The 27,985-nt window shown below is 47.8% G+C and overlaps 2 protein-coding genes across 3 annotated transcripts; one reads left to right on the forward strand and one right to left on the reverse strand.

Annotated features, from left to right (window-relative positions):
- Window positions 1–125: 125 nt before the first annotated feature.
- Naaladl1 (N-acetylated alpha-linked acidic dipeptidase like 1) lies at window positions 126–25,538 on the forward strand. The gene is made up of 18 exons (XM_004656648.2): window positions 126–325; window positions 410–582; window positions 664–785; window positions 1,159–1,281; window positions 14,803–15,086; window positions 15,175–15,279; window positions 15,770–15,855; window positions 16,007–16,126; window positions 22,293–22,378; window positions 22,458–22,521; window positions 22,612–22,679; window positions 22,841–22,932; window positions 23,018–23,108; window positions 24,019–24,100; window positions 24,189–24,362; window positions 24,434–24,521; window positions 24,597–24,689; window positions 24,897–25,538. Exons 1-18 carry the CDS (start codon window positions 126–128, stop codon window positions 25,081–25,083), a joined length of 2,238 nt encoding a protein of 745 aa, XP_004656705.2. The 3' UTR covers window positions 25,084–25,538.
- Sac3d1 (SAC3 domain containing 1) lies at window positions 25,332–27,979 on the reverse strand. 2 transcript variants are annotated; one of them, XM_004656647.2, is made up of 3 exons: window positions 27,855–27,979; window positions 27,111–27,741; window positions 25,332–26,137 (listed from the first exon to the last, which is right to left on the reverse strand). In XM_004656647.2, the coding sequence occupies exons 2-3, from the start codon at window positions 27,682–27,684 to the stop codon at window positions 25,635–25,637; spliced, it is 1,077 nt and encodes a 358-aa protein (XP_004656704.2). In that variant the 5' UTR covers window positions 27,685–27,741; window positions 27,855–27,979; the 3' UTR covers window positions 25,332–25,634. The 2 variants fall into 2 exon arrangements, with proteins under 2 accessions (XP_004656704.2, XP_044989894.1); XM_045133959.1 differs by having other exon boundaries at window positions 27,111–27,772; window positions 27,855–27,959.
- Between the last annotated feature and the right edge of the window lie 6 nt (window positions 27,980–27,985).

A 27,985-nucleotide genomic window follows, 5' to 3' on the forward strand; every position in this document is an offset into this window, starting at 1 on the left:
GATGTTCATGACTCTTCACCATTGGGGGCAAAAGGGCGGCACCACCCAAGGGGTAATGATTAGCCTGACACCTCGTCTATAAGGAGGCCTGCCAGGGGCGAACCGGCTAGCCAAGTTTCCACAGGATGCACTGGGTGAAGGCACTAGGGCTGGTGGTCGGGGCCACTGCCCTGTTGGGGCTTGGGATCATCCTGGGCCACTTTGCCATCCCCAAGGCAGCTGACTCACAGGCCCCGAATCCCTCAGACCTTCAGGACCTGGACCTGGAGATCCTTCAGGCTGTTCTGGGGCAACTGGATGCCAGCAGGATCCGAGAGAACCTTCGGTGAGAGGCCGCTCTGCCTGATCCATCACTGGCCAGAGACCTATCCATGACATGACCATCCATCCTTCCCTACCCATCCCGCAGAGAACTCTCCAAGGAGCCACACCTGGCTTCCAGCCCCCGGGACGAGGCCCTGGTGCAGCTGCTGCTGGGGCGCTGGGCTGACTCGGTGTCAGGCCTGGATTTGGCCAAGGCCTATGAGTATGAGGTGCTATTGTCCTTCCCCAGCAGCACGCAACCCAACCGTGTGGAAGTGGGTAGGTCCTGGCGGGGCAGGGAATACTTGGGTTGGTGAGGGCAGCTGTGTGGCCCAGCCCTGACTCTGCTTCCTTCCGCAGTGGGCTCCCAAGGGGACATCCTCCATTCCTTCCGCCCAGGAGAGAAGAATCTGACTGGGGAGCAGGCTGGGCCAGATGTAATACAGCCCTATGCTGCCTATGCTCCCCCTGGAACCCCAAAGGTGAGCTTGGAGCCCCCACTACTATAGCCTGACTGTCCTAGGTTCCCACCCAGGCTTCTCCCCACTCTCAAGCAATCTGAGAAAACGTTCTTCGGGTGGAGCTCAGCATCCTTTACTTACCTCACACATACACCACTGCCATTCCTAGTCTCCATCACTTGGTCAGTCAACAAACACTAGTGGCCCCTGCTCAAGGCCTTGTTACAGGGCACCTAGGTAGAGGATACCACAGTGACCATCTTTGGGTACTTATAATTCTGGGTGACATGTGGAGACATTCAAAATTCTTTGTCCTGCTACCCCAACTTCCTATCCCTTCCCGGTCTGCCCTTGTCCAAGGCCAGCTCGCTCTAAGTATCCCTTCCTTCACCAGGGCCTCCTGGTCTACGCCAACCGAGGCACCGAGGAGGACTTCCGGGAGCTGCAGGCTCAGGGCATCAACCTCCAAGGCACCATCGCCCTGACTCGCTATGGTGGTGCAGGGCGTGGAGCCAAGGTGAGCAGCAGTCCTGCAGCAGGGGGAAGAGAGGCAGCAGTACTGAGAGTGGCTTGGGGAGGAAGGCTGGGCTGTGAACTGTATGTATGCAAGTATCCCTGGAATGCAGGGGCTCATGCTGACCGTCATCACGAAGGCCAGGAACTAAATCAGAGAACGGGTAGTCTGAGGAGGCAGCAGGTTAACACCCTAAATGGTGCCTGTAGTCTTATTTCCAGCCAGCAGGCTTTACAGGGAGAAGGGAGTAGGGTGGCAGCAAAGGCAGTATGGAGGTCAGACTTGCCCCTGTGGAGTGAGACTTGTGATGCCTGGACTTCTCTTGCTGTCATCCCTTGCACTCTTCCCTCAGTCCCTGGATGTCTGGGCTCAGGCGCCTCTTGAAATGCTGAATCCAATTAGTGTCTGCCAGTATCAGTCTTGTCTCCTCTGAGGGCATCTGGGCTGGTGATGGGTTAACTCAGACCAGACCACCAACACTGTGCACATGCTAAGTTGTTAACAACATGCAATTCCTATCTGCAATTTAGAGTGCAAATATGTCTACAGTACCGAGTATGTTCCTCCACCTGTCCCTCCCATGTCCTATCATTCCCAGGTCAATAGTTCCTCTGATTGTACGAGATCTGTATCATATGAGCGATAGCTTCCCACCTCCATGCCCCTGCCTGCCTGTCAGTGTAGTGTCTTCCCACGAAGGTGATTCACCAGCACAGTGGTGCACATCGGAGCACACCATATGCAACTCACTCAATTAGGATTTAGAGAATAAATTTATGAAATGCACCCCTATCTGAAACAATATCATGCCGGAGCCTGCCGGCTGAAAGGGTTCGAGCCTGATGGGGAGTGAGGATTAAGGAAAGACAGGAGAAAGACTGAAAGAATGGACCCCAGTCCAGGGCTAAAGCAAGGCTTCTAGCCAGGACTGAAGACGTGGTTTATTTCACAGCATTCCTTTTTATATCTTTTTATAAACAGTTTTTCCATGGACAAAGATTTTATGAGCTTCACAAGTTTCTATCAAAAACCCCTTCCTCTTACAGAGTTTTTGCACTTCAATCACTTCTCAGTACAAAAGACCAGCCAAATGGCTGAATATACATAATCTTGCTTACATGTAGGCTGCTATAGTTTTGCTAATGTCTTGCTGCCAGAAGCCCAGAGCTATGGATACAAGTCCAGCCAAAATGGCTCCCAACAATTCCCCCTTTTTTTATTTATTATTTTTATGAACCAGGCCCCACCGGGCCTCGGTGCAGACTGTGCCTGTCTTAGGTTGTTCTCTATGATATTTAGGCCTTACCCGTCATTGGTACATGAATTCCATCATTCATACCCTGTCTTAGGTTGACCTAACTCGAGAGAATCTTACCTGTCTTTGACTACCAGCCTCTGCAGGGGCTTTAAGATAATGTCTCAGGAAACTGAGGTTGGGTTGTAGCTGTATCCCATGTATTTCTGCACGGATATCCATAATGGATCTCAAAAGGCATTTAACAAGTATGGGCAGCAGACACAGAATGAGTAAAAGACAAACACCTGTAGCAGCAAAGCTTCCTATCCATGAAGTGAGAGAATTCCATCCAGGCAAGGCAGACTTCAAAGCAGATATTAAGTCATCAGCAGCTTTTGCTGCATCAAAAGTAAGATGATTATTTTGCAAAGACAAAATCTCTGAATGCAACTGAATCAGATCCAAGGAAATATTATCATTATGCCAAACACCTCTTAGATGCATTTTTATCTTTTCCCAATGCTATTGACTGTCATTATATTTTTTAGAAGTAACACAGATCCATTGAAAATCTACATGACACTCCAAATGAGTTCTAACTTTCAACCCTAGTATCTCCTCACCCAAATATGTAACCTCATCATACAGAGCATCTATTTTTTCTTCCAGTTTTCTATCTATATCTACTTGAGTTCCTAGAGAAATAGAAACATTTTTGGATAAATCATTAACAAAAATGTGCAGTTTGAACTTCTTGTGACAAAGCAACAGCTGCAGTAGTAGCAGTAGCTGACAATGTAATAAAAGCTAGGATGCCTGCAATTTCTAATCCTATCACTCTTTTTGGTCTACTTAAAGTATTCTTTACTTCCTGTAACAGCTGTATTCCCTTGTCAGAATACCAAGGCCTCGTTACATTAACAGGAATCATAACAATTGCTGGTTGCTTAAAAATTATAACTCTATCAGAGGACAATTCTGAAACACAATTAGACAAAGTACAATTGTTACATGTAACATTGAACATTTCCTCAGCCCATGTAATATTTATGTCTCCCATTAACATAGCATAGGGTGGAGTAACACAAGCCATGACCCTTCCCTTTGGGAGGGAAGAACTGTCATTCCTAGGGGAGGTGACGCTCACTCCTCCCATGGCTGTAGCAACTTTCCATAAGTAAGTCTGTGGGTAGCCCTCATCAGACCACCAAAGTCCAGCAGAGAGTCCACCAGTCCAGTCATTGTTCCATTTACCACTCCCTTCTGCTCCAGGATGTCCTGACCAGTCCGTAATATGCCTTTTAGTTCGAGATGTTACCCATGATGTAAGCAGTCCCAACACACCTTTTCCAATGCAAAGACCTATTGTACCAAGGCGATTGTCCCTCACAAGGGGCAAAAGCATCTGGTGACTCGGCTCCTCAGACTTGGTTCCCTGAGGGGAGCCAAATAGAGACTTATGAAATAGACCCTTGACTTGCCTTTTCCCCTTTATCTGCTGAATGCTTTACAATCACATTCCTTGGTTGAATTTTTAAACATCCAGTTACTTCTGTTTTAGTTAGGCATATAGGAACACCAGTGCCATGACCAGTATAATTGACTCCAAATTTCTGATGAGCCTGCATATTCCTACTGGATGGCATGCCTAGTAAACGAGTATTGTTTACCAAGACTATAGTTTCTCTATCTTCCCAAGTTGCTGGATGTAAGATGGGTGGGTCAGGAACATAAACTCACTGTGGATCATCGGGAGTTGAATCCACATCATCAGGAGCAGAGGCGTCATTCTTCTGATGTTCAGTCCCTGCGAACCGGACCAGCCTCTCTGGCAGCCACCTGGCATTGTCAGCGTCCTGTGGGAAAACACAAACATACCCTCGTCCCCATATTAATACCGGGTCAGGTCCATGCCATTGTCCATCAATGGGGTCCTTCCATCCAACCTGAGCATAAGTGTCCAGTGTTCTAGGATGCCATAAACTGTCTGCAGCCGAATGACCAGATGCATCCACATTTAAAAAATTTTAAAAAAGAGTACATGATTTAAAGCATTCTGTGGTGACCAAGGATATAACTCCCCTTTTTTATTTTTTGTAATTGATTTTTTTAAAGCTCCATGAGCACGTTCAACAATTCCTTATCCCTGAGGGTTATAAGGTATGCCTGTTTTATGAACAATTGATAATTGAGTACAAAAGTGCTGAAAAGATTGACTACTGTAACCTGTACCATTATCTGTCTTTATAATTAATGGTGTACCCGCCAAAGCAAAACATTTGATGCAATGTGCTATGACATGTTTAGTAGCTTCCCCAGTCTGTGCTGTAGCCATCAGAAATCCTGAGTAAGTATCAATGGATACCTGAACATATTTTAATTTTCCAAATTCAGGAATATGAGTTACATCCATCTGCCGCAGATGATTTGGTTTTAATCCTTTAGGGTTTATTCCATAATGAGAAATTGAGTGATATTCAGGACAGGTATTACATTGTTGCACAATTTGCCTAGCAGCTTCTCTAGTAATTTGAAACTGTTTTCTTAAACTTTGACTATTTTGATGATGTAAATTATGAAATCTTTGAGCTAATTCCAATTGAGATATACCTATGATCTGTGTGGCTTTATCTGCCATATCATTTCCCAATGCTAAAGGACCTGGAAGGCCTGAATGAGCTTGTATGTGACCCACAAAACAAGGATGAGAGCGAGCATGCATGCATCTCTGTAGTTGACTAAACAAATCTTGCACTTGAGTATTGGCAGTTTCAATACAAGACACAGTTTCAAGCACCTGTAAAGCTCTAGCAATATATTGACTATCAGTATACAAATTAAATGGAGTTGCAGCTAAAACATTAAATTCTGTAGCTACAGCTCTAAGTTCCACTACTTGAGCTGACGCTGGGGGAGTAGAAAATGAATAAGACTGTTCTTGAATAACACATGCTGCTTTGCCATTAGAGGATCCATCTGTAAACACAACTAAAGCATCTTCAATAGGCTCTGCCCTGACTGTGCGGGGGAAAATGAAGGAATGAGAATTTGCAAATTGCAACAACTTGTCTTTAGGGAAATGATTATCTATAATACCAGGATAATGTGCAAAAGCAATAGCCCAAGAGTCCACATTTTGAAATAGCCAATCTACTTGTTGCTTTGTAAAAGGAACTCCTGTAATAGCTGGTTCCTTACCAAAATATTTTCTAGAGTTTACTCGAGCCATTTGAATTAAACAAGCCACTGCTTCATAATAAGGAGTCAACACTCTAGCAGGAGAAACAGGTAAATGTAGCCACAATAGAGGTCCTTCTTGCCATAAAACTGCAGTTGGAGTATGTTCAGTGGCCAGAACATATGCAGCCCATCCCCGAGAATAGTCTATATATTGAATTTGTTGTTTTTCAATAGCTTGTTCTACTAAAGCTAGTGCCTTACGTCCCTCATCTGTTAACTGACGTACAGACTTTGGATTTGGATCTCCTTGTAAAATGTCAAAGAGAGGCTTTAATTCTCCAGTACTAATTCTTAAATGAGGTCTAAACCAATTAATATCTCCCAAAAGCTTTTGAAAATCATTTAAGGTTTGTAACCCATCTTTCCTGAGTTGAATTTTTTGTGGGAATATGGTTTTTGGATATAATCTGTGTCCTAAATATGAATAGGGTGGCTCAGTTTGAACCTTATTTGGAGCTATAATTAATCCTTGCTCTTTTAAGGCTCCCTGTAAATGCGAGTAAGCTGTTAATAATAATCCCTCTTGTTTGAACGCCAGGAGAATATCATCCACATAATGAATAATATATACCTGAGGATAGGCCTGTCTAGTCTTTGTTACAGCTTGAGCCACAAACTTTTGACACAAGGTGGGGCTGTTAGCCATACCCTGGGGCAACACTTTCCAATGACATCTTTTCATAGGTTCCTTAAAATTGATAGACGGCACACTAAAGGCAAATCTTTTACAATCTCGAGGAGCAAGAGGAATAGTATAAAAACAATCTTTTAAATCTAATATAATTTTATAAGTATCTTTAGGAATAGCAAAAGGCATAGGCAATCCCAGTTGCAAAGTTCCCATCAATTCCATTGTTTCATTTACCTTTCTAAGATCCTGTAATAACCTCCATTTTCCAGACTTCTTTTTTATGACAAAAATTGGAGAATTCTAAGGTGAATTTGAAGGGGCAATATGACCGCTTTCAAGCTGTTCCTGTACTAACTGCTCTGCAGCCTGAATTTTCTCAGCAGTAAGAGGCCATTGATCCACCCACATAGGGTCCCCACTCTTCCAAGTTATGGGATCTGCATGAGATACAGGTTGTCCAATGACCCCCTCTAAAAATACCCCAAGCCTGCCTTTGGAGGCCTAGGTACTGGTGATACGGGCTTTAGCCACCCTTGTCCATTTTTGCACAAACCTTGAGTCAGCAAGAGCCCCTGATTTAACATTTGGTTGGAAACTGTATCACTAGGACTATAAAGATAAATTCCCATACAACCCATGACATCCCCTCCCCACAGGCTGACAGGTAAACCTGGAACAATATATGGCTGAAAAGTTCCTCTATGACCTTCTTCATCTCTCCATTGTAACAAATCACTGCTCTGTTCTGGGCTTTGTGTCTGTCCTATTCTCTGCAACTGACTCACAGAGAACTGTTTAGGCCAATTAGGAGGCTACTGATCAGCTGTAAGCACTGAAACATCAGCTCCTGTATCTAATAAACCCTGGAACCTTCTACCATTAATATACAAAGTTAATTCTGGTCTCTGTGATCCACTGGCCTGGATCCAGTAAGCATCTGAAGAACCAAAACCTGCATCATCTCTTTTGTCCCTTTTACTAGCATTCTTAGTTTGCAATTGGGGGAGCAATATTAATTGTGCTAATCGTTGTCCCTTATTAATTACTGATCTTCCTCTAGGGGAATGGGTCATAACTTTAATTTCCCCTTCATAATCAGAATCAGTCACTCCAGGTGCTACTAAAATTCCTTTCATGGTAGAGCTACTTCTCCCTAACAGTAGCCCAACAGATCCTTTAGGCAATGGCCCATAAACACCTGTTGGTAAGGCCTGCATTCCTATCTCTGGTGCTAATACTGTATAGGTGGCGGAACTGAGGTCCAGTCCTGCGCTGCCTGGGGTTGCTCTGCAGAGGTCCTGAATGGATTGTTTTGCTGGGGGATAAAGTTCTGTAGCGCTCCGTAACATTGTTGCGGGGCCTGGAGCTGGCCCCTCCTTCTGTTTCCCTGCGGGAGAAGATTCCCCATATAATCATATTTAGATTTACATTCATTGGCCCAGTGTTTGCCTCTTTTACATTTTGGGCACAACTCTGGTTCCTTTCTGGATGAATCATTCTTTTGCTTCTGAGGACACTGTCTCGCCTGATGTCCCATTTTACCACATCCAAAACAACTCCCTGGGGGAGCATTAACTTTTCTCTTATTACCCTTTTGTTGCTGAAAAAGTACCTCCTTTACTGACTTCCCTTGAAGGGCAGCAGCCAAGGCTAGCCCTTGTGTATAGGATGGACCTATGTCAGAACATAGACTAATGTGATCAGTTATGTTCCCCTTTCTCCTAAATGGCCTCAAGGCCGCTTGACAAGCAGAGTTAGCATTTTCATAGGCTAATAATTTTACAAGTGCAAGTCCTGCTTCAGAATCTCCAACCAATCTGTTAGCAGCCTGTAATAATCTATCCACAAAGTTTTGATATAATTCATCAGGTCCTTGCCTAATTTTTGACAAATCTTCAGTTCCCCTCCCAGTAGATGAAAGTTTACGCCAAGCCTTTCTAGCTTGTGCATTAACCTGAGCATAAACGCCTACATCAAACTTGAATTGATTCTCAAGTTCCCGATATGGTCCCTCTCCTGCCAGCACATCAAAAGTAATAGGTACCCCCTGAACCTTATTCACCTCAGCAATAGCCTGACAGTTCTCCGTATATTCTGTTTTCCACAATAAATAGTCTCCTCCTGACAAACATGCCTTTGCTACTTGTTTCCAGTCCCCTGGAGGGAGCGCCTCAAATGCCATAGAGTCTATAGAAGCAAGCGTGAAAGGAGCTGTAGGGCCATATTGCACGCAAGCTGCTTTTAATTCCTTCAACCCTCAAAAGGTATAGGGTCATGAGATCTTACTTTATTCCCTTGACTATCTTTTTGTTCAAAAATAGGATATACATCAAATCCCTGCATATCTTCTCCTCTTTGCGCTGCTCCTGCAAGAGTGGCTTGCAGGGGAGAGACGGAAGGCCGAATCAAAGATACAGGACGAAACTCACCCTCAGGTGTTGACACTACCGCAACAGCAGGAGGTTTCGTTACAGCGGAAGGACTGGGAGTGGCTGGATTTCCTGGAGTACGCTTTCGCTTTCCCTGACATTGCTGTACTTGTAAAGACAGTGACTTAACCATACTTTGCAAACGTTGCATCTCCTCTAAATATTTTTCTTTCTGTTCATCCTCAGATTTAGTAAAAGTTATAAAAGGTGGAAAGTCTTCCTCTTGGTGACCTTTCGTCACCTCCTCCTCTACTTCTGCTTCCTTATCTGAATCTGAATGATCAAGGCAACATTCTTCTTTTCTAAATAATAGCTTAGATCCAGACTCTGGTTCCTCAGGTGAAACGGAAAGCTTAATTTCATTTTCTAAGTCCATGCTGGGAAGCAGTCCTTTGTCTTTAATTGTACCTGATTTAACTTTATCTCTTTCATGTCTAGGATTTAAACTATCTCTAACTAAAGCCCACAAGCTAAAAGTTTCCACTGGTACTTTACTTGGCCCGTGGGTATTATAATAATCTTGAAGCCTCGTCCCTACCCTTTGCCAGGTTTTTAAATCAATAGTTCCTTCTTCCAGGAACCAAGGACAGACTTTTTCTATAAATTCCAAAAAGTTACTAAGCTGTTGTAGACTAACTTTGGTTCCCCGAGTACGCAACATATTTTTCAGCATATGAACAAAAAGCATACGACTACTACCTTGTCCCATTTTTACTTATATTACTCACCGCTCTCTTTTTTCTTTTTCTGAGCGCTCCCTTTCAATCCAGCGGTGTCCTTCACTGTATCCCCATCTTCAGGCCACATGTTTGGGGGCCACTTTCCGGAGCCTGCCGGCTGAAAGGGTTCAAGCCTGATGGGGAGTGAGGATTAAGGAAAGACAGGAGAAAGACTGAAAGCATGGACCCCAGTCAAGGGCTGAAGCAAGGCCTCAAGCCAGGACTGAAGACACAGTTTATTTCACAGCATTTCTTTTTATATCTTTTTACAAACAGTTTTTCCATGGACAAAGATCTTATGAGCTTCATAAGTTTCTATCAAAAACCCCTTCCTGTTACAGAGTTTTTGCACTTCAATCACTTTTCAGTACAAAAGACCAGCCAAGTGGCTGAATATACATAATCTTGCTTACAAGTAGGTGCTAAGGTCTTGCTGCCAAAAGGCTTCCCAACACTGAATTTACATAATCTTGCTTACATGTAGGCTGCTATAGTTTTGCTAATGTCTTGCTGCCAGAAGCCCAGAGCTATGGATACAAGTCCAGCCAAAATGGCTCCCAACAATATCATAAACAGAATACAAGCAAGAGCCAAGGCCAGAAGATGTTCACTCAAGCAAGACATGGTGGTGCATGTCTTTAATCCCAGCACTCGGGAGGCAGAGGTAGGAGGATTGCCATGAATTTGAGGCCACATTGAGACATAGTGACATAGTGATTTCTGTGAGACCCTACCTCAAAAAGCCAAAAAAAAAAAAAAAAAAAAAAAAAACAAGACATTCACTCAGTGTCAAGTTGCCATGTCTAAGAACTGCTTTCCAGAACTCTCAGTTTAGGTTACTTTTGGAAGGGCTGGCATTAGCAACTCCATTTTTTTTTTAATATTTTTTATTTTTATTTATTTATTTGAGAGTGACAGAGAGAGAAAGAGGCAGATAGAGAGAGAATGGGTGCACCAGGGCCTCCAGCCACTGCAAACCAATTCCAGCTGCGTGTGCCCCTTGTAGCAACTCCATTTTTGTTGTTGATTTTGAGACAGGATCTCATTGTGTAGCCAGGCTGGCCTTAAACTCATGATCCTCTTATTTCAGCCTCTCAAATGTTGGATAAAGAGCGTGCATCACCATGGAAAGTGTGAGTTCACTTTGATTCTGACAGCTTCTCCCCTTGGCTTTGATTAGTTTGAAGACATCACTGATTAACCATACCTCAAGTGCTGTGATGAGATCTGATCTGATCCTATGTTGGGCACATATTAAGTAGTGAGTGGCAGTTCTAAGCAATTCAGAGGTTCATACCTACCTGACGCTCATTCTTTTCTTTTTTTTCTTTTTTGAGGTAGGGTCTCATTCTAGCCAAGGCTGACCTGGAATTCACTACGTAGTCTCAGGGTGGCCTCAAACTCATGGCGATCCTCCTACCTCTGCCTCCCGAGTGCTGGGATTAAAGGCGTGCGCCACCACGCCCAGCTTCTAGCTTTTTAATAATATAGTTCAGGATGGGATGATTGTTCAGTGGTTAAAAGCACTTGCTTGCAAAGCTACTGAAATCGAATTCCAGACACTTGTGCCACTTAGTGGACATGTATGACCTTGTGCTTGCCTCAGATTTGTGGGTCTGGCTTACGTGGGATCTGGTGAATCCAACATGGGTCCTTAGGCTTCACAGCCAAGCACTTTAACCACTAAGCCATCTCTCCAGACCTCTTTTATTTTTGATAAAATCATCTTTTCCTCCTATGATGATCATTTGTGTAGGTAGTGTCAGGCATTGTAAGGTCATGGATATACACGCCATTTCGTGTCTGAAAGAGTGCATTCTAAAGGGTCCTATCCTTCTTTTGGCTCTTACATTCTTCCCGCCACCTCTTCTGCAATGGACCCTGAGCCTTGGAAGGTGTGATAGAGATATTTCAAGGATGATCACTCCTCTATCACTACTTCTCAGCACTATGGTGCTTTCTGAGTTATCCCAGAGGTCACCACCATCTGAAAAGAGAAACTTCTCTAATCAAAAGTAAGAGCAGCATTAATATATGGGTAAGAACATTATGAGAAGTGCTTACTAGGCAGTTTGATGAGCATAACATATTATACGTTTAGACAGATACCAGCAGGTGTTACATCCTTAGGGCTCATGATTTTCCCCATTATAGGTTTTCAGTATCAGACATGTATTCCCTCCCGTGGAGCAGGCCTCCAGTCCAATTAGAGAGTGATTGGTTTTCCCCATAACAAACCTGCCATTATTACACTTGTTGGCTCATTTGGCCTGGCTGACCAAAGTTAAAGCTTGCAGTGTCCACTGTTGTTTATTTCCACTGGTGACTTCTCTCTCCCATGGAACTGCATGCAATATAGTTCTTTCCAGCTTTCTGTCAGTTGGTCTACACAGAGGTTTTCAGCTCAACTCCAGCAACATTTCTCAGTGGCCTTGCAGCTCAAGCATGTGGAGTCTTTAGCAATGGGGTTTTACCATCGATTCCTGATGGGAAACCAAGAGCCTCAGCAACAGGCTGTAATGTTTTAGGGCATCAGGAACATCCCTTGCCAATAACTCACTGGGAAGTATCCCATCCCTGACACTGAAAGTTTTCTAGTAAAAATCTATGGTTTCTGGGTGTCCATTGTCCAAAAAAGTAGGTTTACATATGACTTCTTCATACCCTGTTTGATTTTGATTTGCCCACCCCACCCTTCCTTTACTCAATCTCTTCCCCTGACTTCACTTAGGCCTTTCCACCCCCAGTAATCTGTTCTTCTACTTACATATATACAACACATCCCCTTAAGTTTCCCTTCCACTTCTCCTTTCTCCCTTATATCCCCTTTCTAGTTTACTGGCCTCTGCTACCAAGTTTTTGTTGTTTGTTTTTAATTTTTTCGAGGTGGGGTCTCACTCTAGCTCCGGCTGACCTGGATTTCACTATGTAGTCTCAGGGTGGCCTCAAACTCATGGTGATCCCCCTACTTCTGCCTCCCGAGTGCTGGGATTAAAGGCATGCACCACCACACCCAGTTTAGCTACAAAGTTTTGCTCCAACTGACATACAAGTTCAAACATTTGTAGTTAGGATCTGCCTGTGAGAAAGAATATGTGACACTTGGCTTTCTGGGCCTGGGTAACCCCACTAAGTAAAGTCCTTTCCAAGTCCATTCATTTCCATTCAATTTTATTTATTTATTTTTTTGGTTTATTTTTATTTATTTATTTGAGAGCAACAGACAGAGAAAGAGACAGAGACAGAGAGAGAGACAGAATGGGCGCACCAGGGCTTCCAGCCACTGCAGACAAATTCCAGATGTATGAGCCCCCTTGTGCATCTGGCTAACATGGGTCCTGGTGAATCGAGCCTCGAACCAAGGTCCTTAGGCTTCACAGGCAAGCACTTAACCGCTAAGCCATCTCTCCAGCCCTCCATTCAATTTTAATATTTCATTTTTTCTTTACCATTGAGTAGAACACCATTGTATAAATGTGCCACATTTTTATTATCCACTTATCACTTGAGGGGTATCTAGGCTGGTTCCATTTCTTGGCTATTGTGAATAGACTGACAATAAACATGAGTGTGTATCTCTAAGGTATTGTGACAAGTCCTTAACTTATATGCCTAGGAATGGTAGATAGATATGGTAAATCTATTTTTGGCTGTCTCGGGAACCTCCACACTGATTTCCACAATGGCTAGCCCCATAACCCATTTTTTATTGGGTTGTTTCATTTCTTATTATTTAGTTTTTTGAGTTATTTGTATATTTTGGATATTAATCCTCTGTCAGATGTATAGCTGGCAAAGATTTTCTCCCATTCTGTAGGTTTTTTTTTAATTTCATGAGGTCCCAGCAGTTGATTAGTGATTTTGCTTCATGAACAACTGGGGTTATCTTCAGAAAGTCGTTGCCTGTGCCAACATGTTGAAGGGTTTCCCCTACTTTGTCCTCTAGCAGTTTCAGGTCTGATATTTAAGGTCAGTCTTCTAAGTGTTGGATTTTAGGCTTGAGCCACCATGCCTGGCTTTCATCCCATTCTTTTTTGTTTGTTTGTTTGTTTGTTTGTTTTGAGGTAGGGTTTCACTCTAGGCCAAGCTGACCTGTAATTCACTATGTAGTCTCAGGGTGGCCTCAAATTTATAGCAATCCTCCTACCTCTGCCTCCAGAGTGCTGGGATTAAAGGCACCACCACGCCTGGCTTCATCCCATCCTTTTAAAATAATTTTTTGTTTATTTTTATTTATAATTTTGAGAGCAACAGACAGACAGAGAGAGAAATAGGCAGAGAGGGAGAGAGAGTGAATGGGTGCACCAGGGCCTCCAGCCACTGCAAACGAACTCCAGGTGCATGTGCTACCTTGTGAATCTGGCTTATGTGGGTCCTGGGGAATCAAGTCTCAAACCAGGGTCCTTAGGCTTCATAGGCAAGCACTTAACTGCTAACCCATCTTTCCAGCCCCCATCCCATTCTTTTATAGGACTACACAGTTTGCCATTATACAATGCAGTCACTTATTTTATTTTTTTAAATTTATTTGACAGCGAAAGACAGAAAGGCAGAGAGAGAGAGAGAGAAAGAGAGAGAGAGAATGGGCACACCAGGGCCTCCAGCCACTGCAAATGAACTCCAGATGCATATGCCACCTTGTGCACCTGGCTTACATGGGTCCTGAGGAATTGAGCCTTGAACCGGTGCCCCGGCCAGCGGGGAGTTGAACAAGGACTCGGGGAGAAGCTAACCTGAATGGGGGAGGCAAATAGACACAAGAAGGAGACCAAGCTAGGTATTTGTCAAGGTCTTGAAGTTTATTTTTACACATAGGTTTTTATAGGGTTGTAGGGGGAAGGAGTCATAATCAGGCCAGAGATCACAGGGTTACTGGCTAAATGCAATTTCTTTGTTTCTTCATCAATTACCGGCAGCACCAGGAGAGGCTATCACCCAGGCGTAATGGCTCTTTCATTTCTGGTAATAGATCGTTAGATGAGGAAATAGAAACTTAACTTGCTATATGGCGGTTTCTGTCAACATGGCCGAGGTTTGGTTCATAGCTCCCAACAACCGGGGTCCTTAGGCTTCACAGGCAAGCGCTTAGCTGCTAAGCCATCTTTCCAGCCCCTCCAATGCACTCATCTCTTAACCCAGACTCCGTATGAGAGCTAACAATGTTGTGGGAAAAAGGAGCAATCCTGCCTCCATGCAGAGAAGAGAGAAAGAAGCATGGGACATGCCAGTCCCTAGCTGTCCTGACACAGCCTCTTCTGCCTCCTGCAGGCTGTGAACGCTGCCAAGCACGGAGTGGTCGGGGTGCTGGTGTACACGGATCCTGCAGACATCAATGATGGGCAGAGCTTGCCCAGCGAGACCTTCCCAAATTCCTGGGGCCTGCCTCCTTCTGGTGTGGAGCGAGGCTCCTACTATGAGTACTTTGGAGACCCTCTTACTCCCTACCTCCCAGCCCACCCCTCTTCTTTCCGTCTGGGCAGTAACAATGTCTCTGGATTTCCCCCAATTCCATCCCAGCCCATTGGCTTTGAGGACGCTAAAGACCTGCTCTGGTGAGCCTATGCCTGGGCCCCCTGCCTAACCCCACAAATGCAAATACAAACATACCCCCGCATGGCATGCATTCTCTCTCCTCCCCAGTAACCTCACTGGACCCTCAGCCCCAGCCTCCTGGCAGGGAGCCTTGGGCTGTGACTATAAACTGGGGCCGGGCTTTCAGCCAGATGGAAACTTCCAGACTGACAGGTAAGGCTGTCTTACTCCCTCTTTTTTAACTTTCCCTTTCCCTCACCCCCCTTCTCTTCCCTGCCTGGGTTTCCTTATTCCTGCCTCAAGACCTGTCCCTCTTTCTATCTTCCAGCTCTTCCCCTGACCCCCAACTCCCAGCACTGTCCAGGTGGGGAGGTTCTTGGAATGGTTGTGTGACTACAAGGTCCCATGGGGCTCCCACCCTTCCCTTGAACAAGGTCCTGGGCTTCCTCCACTCCTGGCCAGTGTCACCTTCCCTACCTTCAGCATCCTTGGCCACCAGGTGTCCCTGTTTCCCAGGTCCTTAGCCCCTGCTATTGTTCCCTTTGACTGGGGAACCCTCAGTCACTCCGACAGGGCTGGGCTCCAGCTGGCTTGCTGCCTTTCTTGGTCCTTCTGTCTGTGAGCCTTTTCCTCTCTGGGCCTGTTTCTCTTGAACTGGGATGAAGACTGAACAGAACCAAAATAGTCACACCCACCTCCCCAGCCAGGTCCAAGTGAGTATTTACAACCGCCTGGAGCTGAGGAACTCCTCCAATGTCCTAGGCATCATCCGTGGGGCTGTGGAGCCTGGTGAGCCAATACCCGCTGTGCCCCAGAACTCATCCTTGCCTTCTGCACCTGGCCACTCCCGCTCTAGCCTCCCTGGGCCCTGCTCCGGCCTCAGCCCACCTGGCCCTCAGCTGCGTGTTCTAAGCCCCTCTGCCTCTGGGTCTCCTGACAGACCGCTATGTGATCTATGGGAACCACCGGGACAGCTGGGTACACGGGGCTGTGGACCCCAGCAGTGGCACTGCGGTCCTCCTGGAGATCTCCCGTGTCTTGGGGACCCTGCTGAAGAAAGGTAAGGCGGTCTACATCTGTGGTCACCCAGAGTGTCCAAGAGGTCATCTCCAGCCCATGCCTTCCTCTTCTTCACTCTCCAGCATCCATCTGAGCCAGGCTTGAGTTCGCTGGGGACAGAGCTGCCTGGGCCCCAGCCTTGCCCTCAGCAGCCCTGGGATTCAGGGACTCCTCTTGGTTGGCTCATGCAACATTCTCCAGGGCTGTGTGCCCAGGTGGAGCCTGGTCCCTCGTGCTGTGAACGCAGCCTGCACAGGCTCTGCCCACTCTCTATGCCAGGCCATCCCCGGGCAGGCCTGCCACTGGAGGCAGCACTTGACTTCTCAGAGAAGGATTGGCAGATCCTTGGCGAGGGCAAGGGGACAACAGCTGGTGAGGAGGCTGGAGGGGCTTGATGATATGGCTGAGTGGAGGTTCAGTCATGGGGCCAGGTGGGCCCAGCAGGGAGTGGGGAGGGAGTTCAGTGCACAGGCCATAGGATGGGAACTATTTTAATTAGGATAGTGGCATGATTGAGTACAAGTTTAACCCTTTCTTTCTTTTTCTTTTTTGAGGTAGGGTTTCACTCTAGCCCAGGCTGACCTGCAATTCCCTGTGTAGTCTCAGGGTGGCCTCAAACTCATTGCAATCCTCCTACCTCTGCCTCCTAAGTGCTGAGATTAAAGGTGTGTGCCACCACACCTGGTAAGTTTCACCTTTTCTGTCTGGAAGTGGAAGGGCCTTTGGAGGGACCATCCAGAGGCCTGCCAACCTCAGGGATGGAGGAATCTGATCCAGTTGGGGGGCATATGGAAGGAGACAATCTGCTGGTCTAGGGCCCATGGGCTACTGGGCGGAAGGAGAGAAAGGAGGCCTTTGGTCTGTGAGAAGGCGCCTTTTTTTTTTTCCTGAGGTAGGGTCTCACTGTAGCTCAGGCTGATCTGGAATTCACTATGGAGTCTCAGGGTGACCTCAAACTCATGGCAATCCTTCTACCTCTGCCTCCCAAGTGCTGGGATTAAAGGCATGTGCACCACCATGCCCTACTAAGGTGCCTTTTTTTTTTTTTTTGAGACAGGTTGTCATATAGCCCAGTCTGGCCTTGAATTCCTGATCCTCCTGCCTCCACCTCCTGGTTTGCAATGGTTTAGAAGATAGGGGCAGAGGACAGAGACAGGGGGAAAAGTGAATTGGTTTGAACTGTGCCTCAAAGAACTAAAACGGGGGATTATGAAGATGCTCAGTGGCTAAAGGAACTTGTTTGCAATGTCTGCTGGTCCAGGTTTAATTCCCCAGTATCCAGGTAGAGCCAGATGCACAAAGTAGCACATGTGTCTGGAATTTGTTTGTAGTAGTAAAATGTCTTGGCATGACCATACTCTCATTCATGTATATATATATATATATATATATATATATATATATATATATATATATATATAAAATTTTATTTGAGAGAGGAGGAGGGAGGGAGAAGAGAGAGAGAGAGAGGGAGAGGGAGGGAAGGAGGGAGGCAGGGGGAAAGAGAGAGAGAAAGAGAGGGAAAGAGAGAAAAAAATGGGTGCATCACCTTGTGCATCTGGCTCACGTGGGTTCTGGGGAATTGAACCTGGGTCCTGTGGCTTTGCAGACAAGCACCTTAACCACTAAGCCATCTCTCCAGTCCTCAAATATATTTTTAAAAGTAAAAAGGGCTGGTGATATAGCTCAGTTGGTAGAGAGCCTGTCTAGCATGCATGAAGCTTTGTGTTTGGCTCCCAGCATGACACAAACCAGGCATGGAGGTACTCACATGTAATTCCATCAGGACGGAGGGGGAAGCAGGAGGAACAGAAGTTCAAAGTCATCCTCAGCTACATAGGGAATTGAAGGCCAGTCTGAACTACATGAGATCCTCTCTCAAAACAAATAATTGGAATAAAACCACATAATTTTTGGGCTGGAAAGATGGCTTAACAATTAAGGCGCTTGCCTGTGAAGCCTAAGAACCCAGGTTTGATACCCCAGAACCCACATAAGCCAGATGCGCAAGGTGGCACATGCATCTGGAGTTCATTTGCAGTGCCTAGAGGCCCTGGCATGCCCATTTTCTTATTTCTTTCTCTCCTTCTCAAATAAAGAACAAAAAATATTTAAAGATTTTTTTAAAAATACATAATTTGAGCTGGGCATGGTGGTGCATGCCTTTAATCCTAACACTTGGGAGGCAGAGGTAGGAGGATTGCCTTGAGTTCAAGGCCACCCTAAGACTACATAGTGAATTCCTCAGCCTGAGCTAGAGTGAGACCTTAACTCAAAAAACAAAAAACAAAAAAAAAAAGAAAAAGAAAACTAAAAAAAAACATGATTTACTTTTTTTTGGGGGTGGGGGGAAGATAAGGTCTTGCTCTATGCCAAGATGACCTAGAATTCACTGTGTAGTCTCAGGCTGGCCTTGAATTTAAAGCAATCCTGCTGTCTCAGACTCCTGAGTGCTAGGATTAAATGTGTGTATGTCCAGCATAATTTTCTTTTTTTTTCTTTTTTTTTTTTTTTGTTGGTTTCTCAAGGTAGGGTCTTACTCTGGTTCAGGCTGACCTGGAATTAACTCTGGAGTCTCAGGGTGGCTTGAACTCACAGCAATCCTCCTACCTCTGCCTCCCAGTGCTGGGATTAAAGGTGTGCCCCACCATTTCCAGCTCATAATTTTCATTTTAATGTTTTACATGATTAACTCAGTGGCATTAAGTACATTTACAGTGTTGAGCAACTTATCACCATCCACCTCAGGAACACCCCCAGGAGATGCAGATGAAATTTAAATGGAGAGTAGCTTAACTTCCATCACATGGAAAACTGAAGGCCTTAGGCCCCATTGTGCTCTCCTTTTTATTTGATTGATGTCCTAAATTGCATTTTTTCTTTTTTTGCAAGGGTTAGGGGTCTATAGGCAGGGTCTCACTCTAGCCCAGGTCTCCCTCTCCTCTCAGAACTCAGTCTATTGCTCATACTGGTGATCCTCCTTCCACAGACTCTCAAGTGGTAAGTGATGAGTTTCATCTTTGTATACTGTGTGATCTGTCATGAAGTAATCTTGAGGTGCCCAAGAGACATTCCAAGGAGAGGGCAGGCAGGGAGAGGAGGATGGCAGTCTCCAAGTCAGAAAAGGCACATGAGAGATGAACTGGGGAGTTGGTGGCAAATATGGAATGTCAACTCCTAGGTGTGGCTGACATCAGCTGAAAAGGCAGGCAAGGGGAAGCTTGAATGAAGAGGGACGACACTGGGTGGTTCTATAGTTATTTGTACATGTGCGTGTGTGTCTGTGTACATATGTGCTCCATGTACGTATAGGTGTGTGTAAGTGTACCAGGACTTCTTGCTGCTGCAAAGGAACACCAGATACTTGTGCTACTTTTTGTGCCTGGCTTATATGGGTGGCTTGGGAATTAAACTCCAGGCCAGCAGGCGTTACAAGCAAGCATCTTGGACTGCTGAGTCATCTTTCCAGTCCCTTTTCTGTTTTGTGTGATGTCTGTGCCTGTGTGTATAAGTGCTCATATTCGTGGATACAAGTGTGTGTGTCCAGTTCAGAGGTCAACATCAGGTGTCCAGTTCCATCACTCTCCACCTTATTGAGGCAGAGTCTCTCACTTGAACTTAGGGCTTGCCAACTCAGCTAGTCTAGTAAGACAACTTGCCCTGGGATCTTGTCTCCGCTTCCCAAGTGCTAAGATTACAGGGGGGCCACCACTCCTACCATCATCTAGGCAGGTACTAGGGATCCAAACATAGTGAATTCAAGGCCAGCCTAAGCTATATAAACCCTGTCTCAAAAACACAAACTACCCTCTCTTTATCTGCCTCTTTCTCATAAATAAATAGTGGACTGGAGAGATGGCTAAATGGTTAAGGCATTTGCTTGTAAAGCCCTAAGAATCTGGGTTTGATTCTCCAGTACTCATGTAGATCCAGATGGACAAGGGGGTGCATACATCTGGAGTTCCTTTGCAGTGGCTAGAGACCCTGGTGCATCCCTTCTCTCTCAAATAAATAAATAAATAAATAAATAAATAAATAAATAAATAAATAAATAAATAAAATAAAGGTTGGGTACACACCTTTAATCCCAGTACTTGGGAGGCAGAGGTAGGAGGATTGCTATGAGTTCAAGGCTGCCCTGAGACTACATAGTTAATTCTAGATCAGCCTGAGCCAGAGTGAGACCCTATCTCAAAAAAACAAAAATAAAATAAAATAAAATAAATAAAAACACAAACCTGGGGCTGAGATGGCTCAGCAGTTAAAGGCACTTGCTTAAAAAGTCTGCTAGCCTGGGTTCAATTCCCCAGTACCTACCTACAGAGCCACCAAGTGGTGCATGTGTCTGGCATTTGTTTGCAGCAGCAAGAGGCCCTTGCACACCCATAATCTCTCTCTCCTTACAAATAATAATCCTTTTAAAATTTCTTTTTGTTTTTTATTTATTTGAGTGACAGAGAGAAAGAGGCAGAAACAGAGAGAATGGGTGCGCCAGGGCCTCCAGCCGCTACAAACAAACTCCAGATGCATTCGCCCCCTTGTGCATCTGGCATATGTGGGTTCTAGGGAATCAAGCCTCGAACTGGGGTCCTTAGACTTCACAGGCAAGCACTTTACTGCTAAGCCATCTCTCCAGCCCAATAATCCTTGTTTTATTTATTTATTTATTTATTTTTATTTGAGAGCGATAGACACAGAGAGAAAGACACAGATAGAGGGAGAGAGAGAGAATGGGCATGCCAGGGCTTCCAGCCTCTGCAAACAAACTCCAGATGCGTGCGCCCCCTTGTGCATCTGGCTAACGTGGGACCTGGGGAACCGAGCCTTGAACCAGGGTCCTTAGGCTTCACAGGCAAGCGCTTAACCGCTAAGCCATCTCTCCAGCCCAATAATCCTTGTTTTAAAAAACACATTACAAAGTAGGGCGAGGTAGCACACACCTTTAATCCCAGCACTTGGGAGGTAGAGATAGGAGGATCACCATGAGTTCAAGGCTGCCCTGAGACTAGTGAATTCCAGGTCAGCCTAGGCTAGACTGAAACCCTAGAAAACAAAGAAAGTGGGGCGTGGTGGCACTCAGAAGTCAGAGGTAGGAGGATTGCTTTGAGTTCAAGGCCACTTTGAGACTACAGAGTGAATTCCAAATCAGCCTGGGCTAGAGCAAGACCCTATCTCAATAAACCAAACCAACAAACCAAACAAAAAGCACAACAAAACAAGAAAAAAAATACATGAATAAATACTAAAAGATGAGGGCTAGACATATAGTGCATGCCTGTAATCTCAACAGTGGGGAGGCTGAGGAAAGAGGATTATGATTTTGGGGCCATCCTGGGCTACATAGGTAGTTCTAGACCAATATGGGTGATACAGCAAAACACTCAAAAAATAATAACAAAATGAGACCCAAAGAGGAATGATAAAAGAACAGAGTTGCAGCTAGAGGTGGGAACATGAGACCCAAGGTCGGGAGGGGGCTGGGAACTCTGCAGGAGGCAGTGTGAGGCTTGGAGCCAGAGGCCTATATTACAATCTGGCACTGTTGGTACCAACTCTTTATTTTTTATTGTTTTGGTTTTTTGAGGTAGGGTGTCACTGTAGCCCAGGCTGACCTGGAAGTCACTATAGAGTCTCGGGGTGGCATCGAACTCAGGGCAATCCTCCTACCTCTGCCTCCTGAGTGCTGGGATTAAAGGCGTGAGCCACCACGCCCGGTGGTACCAACTCTTTATGACTTTGGGCAAGTTATTTACTTATCTGTGCCTCAGTTTCTTCAATTGTTAAGTGGACATAGTAACTCCTTCAGGAAACTATTGGAAGGGTTGGTTCCTTGCCAATGAAGCCCTTAGGTATTATTAACAAAATTGTCTGGAGGGGCCAAAGCCAGAAGGTCTCCTCAAAGCGTGTAGACCCTGGACCAGAGCAGAGGTGGGACATTCTCGTAAGAGACCACCTAGCCCAGGGAGTCCTCCGATGATGGGACTGGATGTCACATAGCAGGAGTCTGGAAAGAGGAGATTTCCTGGAAGGCCCGCTTGAGGGTTCTAAGCCGCACTCTTTCTAGCTCTTTCCTCGCTCCTATGCCATCAACCTTTCCCTTGAGCCACCCCAGAACCGGGGCATCCTGCCCCCCATTCCCCATAGAGAGCATCATGCCCACTCCCTAGGCACTTGGCGACCACGCCGGACAGTCATATTTGCCAGCTGGGGCGCAGAGGAGTTTGGGCTCATTGGATCCACGGAGTTCACAGAGGTGAGCAAAACCCCATAGGGGAGGGGCCCAGCTGGGCGTGGGGCAGCAGCTGACTGAGGTCACCCTTGCCCCCTCGCAGGAATTCCTCAACAAGCTGCAGGAGCGCACGGTGGCTTACATCAATGTAGACATTGCTGTGTTTGGTACGGGGGTGGGGAGGAGTGGGGGGCTACCCCGGTGGGAGGGGAAAGGTAAAGGCGGGGTCCCAAAAGACCTTCGTTTTCCTATCACAGCCAACGCTACCCTTCGTGCTCAGGGGACACCTCCTGTACAAAGTGTCATCTTCTCTGCCACCAAAGAGGTACAAAGACCTGGAGCTGAGCCGAGAACCAGGGGGCGGGGCTGGGACCAGATTTGGAAAACCTAAGGTACTCTGAAAACTGGGGTCACTCAGAGACCCTGCCTTGTTGTTGGGGATAGGAGTGGGTACCTGCCTTGAGACTAGATTACCCTCTGCCCTAGATCAATGCACCAGGTCACAGCGGCCTCAGTATCTACAACAACTGGATCCAGTACTCCAACCGCACCAGCCCAGTGTATGGCCTTATCCCCAGGTGAGCCTAGAGACCAGGCCAGGGATTGCAGTGGCGCAGCACTGAACCCAACACTCTCCAAACCCGGCTCTCTTCCTTCCTCCAGCTTGGGTTCTCTGGGTGCCGGCAGCGACTATGCCGCCTTCATTCACTTCCTAGGCATCTCTTCCATGGACCTCGCCTACACCTATGATCGGGTGAGGAAGCTTTCCGTCCTGTCCCCCACAATCCTTCAGGCGGCCCTAGTACAGACTTGATGGGCTCCTTCACTAAGTAGCAGTGCGATTAATGCAAGCTAATCTTGACCTTTCCTAACACCTGATCACACTCATCCGTTATCAAATGTAAGATACTGTAAGATGCAGTCATTTCTATGCCTTATTCAGGAGGGAGAGAGCTGCTGACCAGTTGTATGGCACTTGTAAGCAGAGTGAACTTTGTATGTGTGTGTGTGTGGGGGGCGTCAGCATTAATTAATGTTAGGAGGGCTGACTGGCTTAGCAGTTAAAGGTGCTAGCTTGAAAAGCACCACAGCCTGTGGTTCAACTCCCCAGGGCCCATGTAAAAACAGTGGTGCAGGCCGGGCGTGGTGGCGCATGCCTTTAATCCCAGCACTTGGGAGGCAGAGGTAGGAGGATCACTGTGAGTTCGAGGCCACCCTGAGACTACATAGTGAATTCCAGGTCAGCCTGGGCCAGAGTGAGACCCTACCTCGAAAAAAAAAAAAAAAACCAAAAAAAAAAACAGTGGTGCATGCATCTGGAGTTCTTTCCTACTGACAAGAGGCCTTAGCTTGACATAAATGGGGAGGGGAGGGTCAAGGAGATGAGAGCCCAGTTGGCTCCTAGATGATGCCTTTCCCCCTGGCTACACAGCTCTTGGGTGGTTAGAGGTAGGACTCTGGTTTCCATATGTGACTCCAAAGCCCTAGACTCCAGCTCCAGGTAGGTTAATCCTTGAGTCTCTTTCCTTTTCTGTAAAGTGGAGATTCTGGAACTTAGGTGTGCCCCAGACTCAGAGATACCCACATAGTATGGCTTGCTGTGGGGAACACCAACTTCCCACCCCAAGTCTACTCCCTCCTTGTTTTGTTCCCTACCCCTCCAGAGCAAAACCTCAGCCAGGATCTACCCCACCTACCACACGGCTTTTGACACCTTTGATTATGTAGAGAAGTTTCTGGACCCTGGTGAGGAGGGGACAAGGGACAACCTGAGGCCGACTGGAGGAAGGTGGGCTGAAGACCCATCTTGCTATACTTGCTGTCCTCCCTGCAGGCTTCAGCAGCCACCAAGCTGTGGCCCAGACTGCTGGGAGCGTGCTTCTCCGGCTCAGCGACAGCATCTTCCTGCCTCTCAATGTCACTGACTATAGCGAGACCCTGCGCAGCTTCCTGAAGGCTGCCCAGCAGGACCTTGGAGGCCTGTTGGAGCAGCACAGCATCAGCCTGGGTACAGACTGGGTAGAGCACTGGGGTCTGGGGGGTCCGGCATGCCCAGCGCTAAGCCTGTGTTCCCCACAGCGCCCCTGGTGACTGCAGTGGAGAAGTTCGAGACAGCAGCTGCAGACTTGGGCCAGCGCATCTTAACACTACAGAAGGGCAGCCCAGAGTAAGTAAGGGCAGTGGACAGGTGTCTGGGAGGACGCATCTAGGACACAGGGTGACCCACAGGCCCTACCTCCAGCACTCTGCAGGTGCGGATGGTCAATGACCAGCTCATGCTCTTGGAGCGTGCCTTCCTGAACCCACGGGCCTTCCCAGAGGAACGCTACTACAGGTGAGCAAAGGTTACCCACCCAGTGAGGCGGATAATGTGCTCATTTAGACCACCCACTGATGCCAGGGCAATGTGAGGCCCACCCACCCTGCTGTAAACTCTCACTTTCAGAGACAGGGCAGTGAGCTTCTGTGCCTGGCTAGTGGACAGTGGCTGAGAGAGCTACAGGTTAAGTCCCCAACTGACCCTTGGTCTGTTTCTCGTCAGCCATGTGCTCTGGGCACCCCGTACCGGCCCTGTTGCCACATTCCCAGGCCTGGCCAATGCCTGCTTCAAGGCCCAGGGCACAGACTCCAGCTCTGAAGCTTGGGCTGAGGTGAAGAGACAGCTGAGCATCGTGGTGATGGCCCTAGAGGGTGCAGCAGACACCCTGAGACCTGTGGCTGACCTCTGACCATATCTTTCTTCATTTTATTCCTCTCCCACCTGTTTTCCTGGGGTGTGTCTCAGTCTTTCCTGAGACCAGGAGTGGACATAACCACTTCAGAGGGGAGAGACTGGAGTTTTGAGGCAATAGCTGGAGGTCCCATCAGTTCCAGACACCTGAGGAGTGTAGCAAGTTCCAGGTGACAGTCTCCTCTCCTCAGCTCTTGGTTGGCAGAGTGGTAGCAGGACAGAAAGAGTGGGCAGGTACACACTGGATAAAGCCAATTAATTGCTCATGGTATGGTAGGAGAGGATAGGATACACGATGCCAACTCAGAGACCACCAAAGCCACCATTCAGAGTGGAAGTGATGCCCAGAGTGAACATGGCCTTATCCAACCTATTTTCCTTTCTTCCCACTATTATGTGTGTCATACCCCTCAAAACCCTCAAATAAATGAAGTCTAACAACTGGTCCCTATAAAACAAGTCCCCTTTATTGTCCAGGAATCATGGGGGAAAAAAAAAAACCCTGAAGTGCTTTGACCCAGTCCTGGGGCTCCCGGAGACTGCATCCCTTCAGGCTGGGGACCCAGGCCTGAGCATATCCTCTTCTTCCTCTTCTGCCATGACCACCTCCTCCAGTGTTCGCCCTCGCAGCTTGCTCCCCACTAACAAGTGGCAGGTACTGGCTGGTGGCAACCCTTTTTCAGAGTAGCTACCTCTTAAGAACACAACTCTGTCTTTTCCGTCCAAGGACAGCCCATGGGCCTGACACAGCTCCCGTGCTTCATGGGATCCATCCAGGGCCAGTAGATGCACTATGAAGCCCAGAGACAAGGTCTGTCCTTTGGGGGTGCTCAGGGCCTGGGAGAGTCGGGCCAGGGCTGCCCTGCGGGCATGACTCAGGTGGCCCTGCACTGCGCAGCTTGGTAGGTAGGGCAGGGTTCGAAGCAGACGGAACAGGCGGGCAGCGTTGCCTTCACGGAAGGCTGCAGCAACAGCCAGGGCGGTGCGCAGGGGCGAGCAGGCTCGCAGGGTGGCGGGCAGCTGTAGAACCTCATGTAAGGCCTCCTCAGAGTCTGCGGGGGCAGGACACAAAAACAAGGGTGCACGGCCCACTTTTAGGTCCAGCCCATCTCCACTCCCACACTGCTCTCCAGACCTCAGTTACCACAAACTCCCCTGGCCCTTGGCAAGCTCATGGCCACACTTTGCCCCGCCCACCTCACCCTCTCAAGATCCAGCCACTGGGCCCCTCCCTGATCCATCCATTTCACTCACCACAGAATCTTGACTTTCAGTCTATCTAGGTCCTTACAAGGGCAGAAATGGGCAATGTTTACAGATGAGGAAACATGCCCAAATAATTTAAGGACTTGCTTAGGGCTCTCTAGAGCCTATGTGTAGTTCAGCCTGTCCCAAACAAGCTTTCTGACCTGGGTTTCCTACAGCCTATAGTCCTGGCTGCCAAGCATCCAACGATGTGGAAGTTGCCTCTGCCACACCTTCCCCTGCCCTCCCTGGAACGGCCATTTCTTCGAAGAGACTACCCTTCCTTCTCTTCCAGGAAATCATGGGCATTTTGGTAAACTGATATTTGCAACCCACTGCAAAGTCATAAGATTTTCTTACAATTAAGTCGGATTTGTTAAAACGCACCATTCACAGAAAAGACATAAAACGTCTTAAAAACTGTCACATATATTCGTAGGCATATGTGTCCTTGTTGCTCTGCACCAGACTCGAGTGTTTTATAATTTTGAACACTTAGCCAACTCTAAACTCCACCCCAACTCCACTGCCATTACTGGCAAATCCGAGCCCAGAAATAGGAAGAGGCAGATCCGATGTCTTCAGTCGAGACGGAAAGGATTTTGTCCGCCAACTTTCCCGTCAAGGAGCTATTGCTGGGGAAGAGGGGGGACCCCAGGGGCATCGCGCATGCTCTACCATCTAGGCACATTCCCCAGCAGTAAACTGTTTGATTCATGCCCCCCACCCCCCACTTTTCTTAAGAACGTTCTGCTCTGTACTGCCGGCACCCAGACTCACCCAAGTTATAGAGCAAGAAGAGGCCCTGGAAAGCGGCCTGGCGCGGGTGCGGTCCAATGCCCTGTGCGTAACAGCGCCGTAGCGAGCCAAAGCCCTCCTGCACCTGGGTCTGCAGCAGCACCGGGTCGGCGGCCCCGCGCGCCTTTTCCGGCCCCAGCCGCGCCACCACGGCCAGCAGCGTGGCCAGCGCGGCCTCCAGCACAGCGGCCGCCTCGGTGTCGCGCGCGCCCTGCAGGGACAGATCCAGCCGCACCGCGCGCAGGCGGTCCGCCACGAAGCCCGCCACCTCGGCGCGCGACGCGTCGGCGCTCTCGGCGACCTCGCCGGCCAGGTAGCGCACGGTGGCCAGCAGCACGGAGGGCGGACGCAGCTGGCTGGGCGGGGGCCGGGGCTTGCCCGCGGCCGGCCGGCTGTACTCCTTCACGGCGCGCAGCGGGTCGGCGCGGGGCGGATGCCCGCCGTAGCCCGGCACCACCTCGAAGCGGTGCAAGCGACGTTCCCTTTCACGTTGGGCGCGCTCGGCGGCCGGGCACATGTCCGGGCATATGCCCAGGGGCAGCTCGCAGCCGGACATGGGTGGGCTGTAGGGAGAGGGTGGGCACTCAGCATCGCTGGCACCAGGCGCGGCATTCTGCGGAGAGGCAAGCGGAGGCCGGAAGAGACTGAGGAAAGAAGACGGCTCCCCCGCCTCCCCCCAGCCTCCCCGCCCTGGTCCCCGGAGTCCCCGCCTAGCCGTCCGCTCACCAATCGCGTCCAACCCGGCCAACGGAAACACCCTGCGTGCTAGTCCGGCCGCGCCTGCGCCGTTCCACGAATTGACCCCTAACGCCTCCCATAATCCACCGCGCGCGCCCGGCCTCCCACGTCCGGTCTCA

The sequence above is a fragment of the Jaculus jaculus genome, chromosome 1 (genome assembly GCF_020740685.1).
Source record: "Jaculus jaculus isolate mJacJac1 chromosome 1, mJacJac1.mat.Y.cur, whole genome shotgun sequence".
Taxonomy (NCBI): Eukaryota; Metazoa; Chordata; class Mammalia; order Rodentia; family Dipodidae; genus Jaculus; species Jaculus jaculus.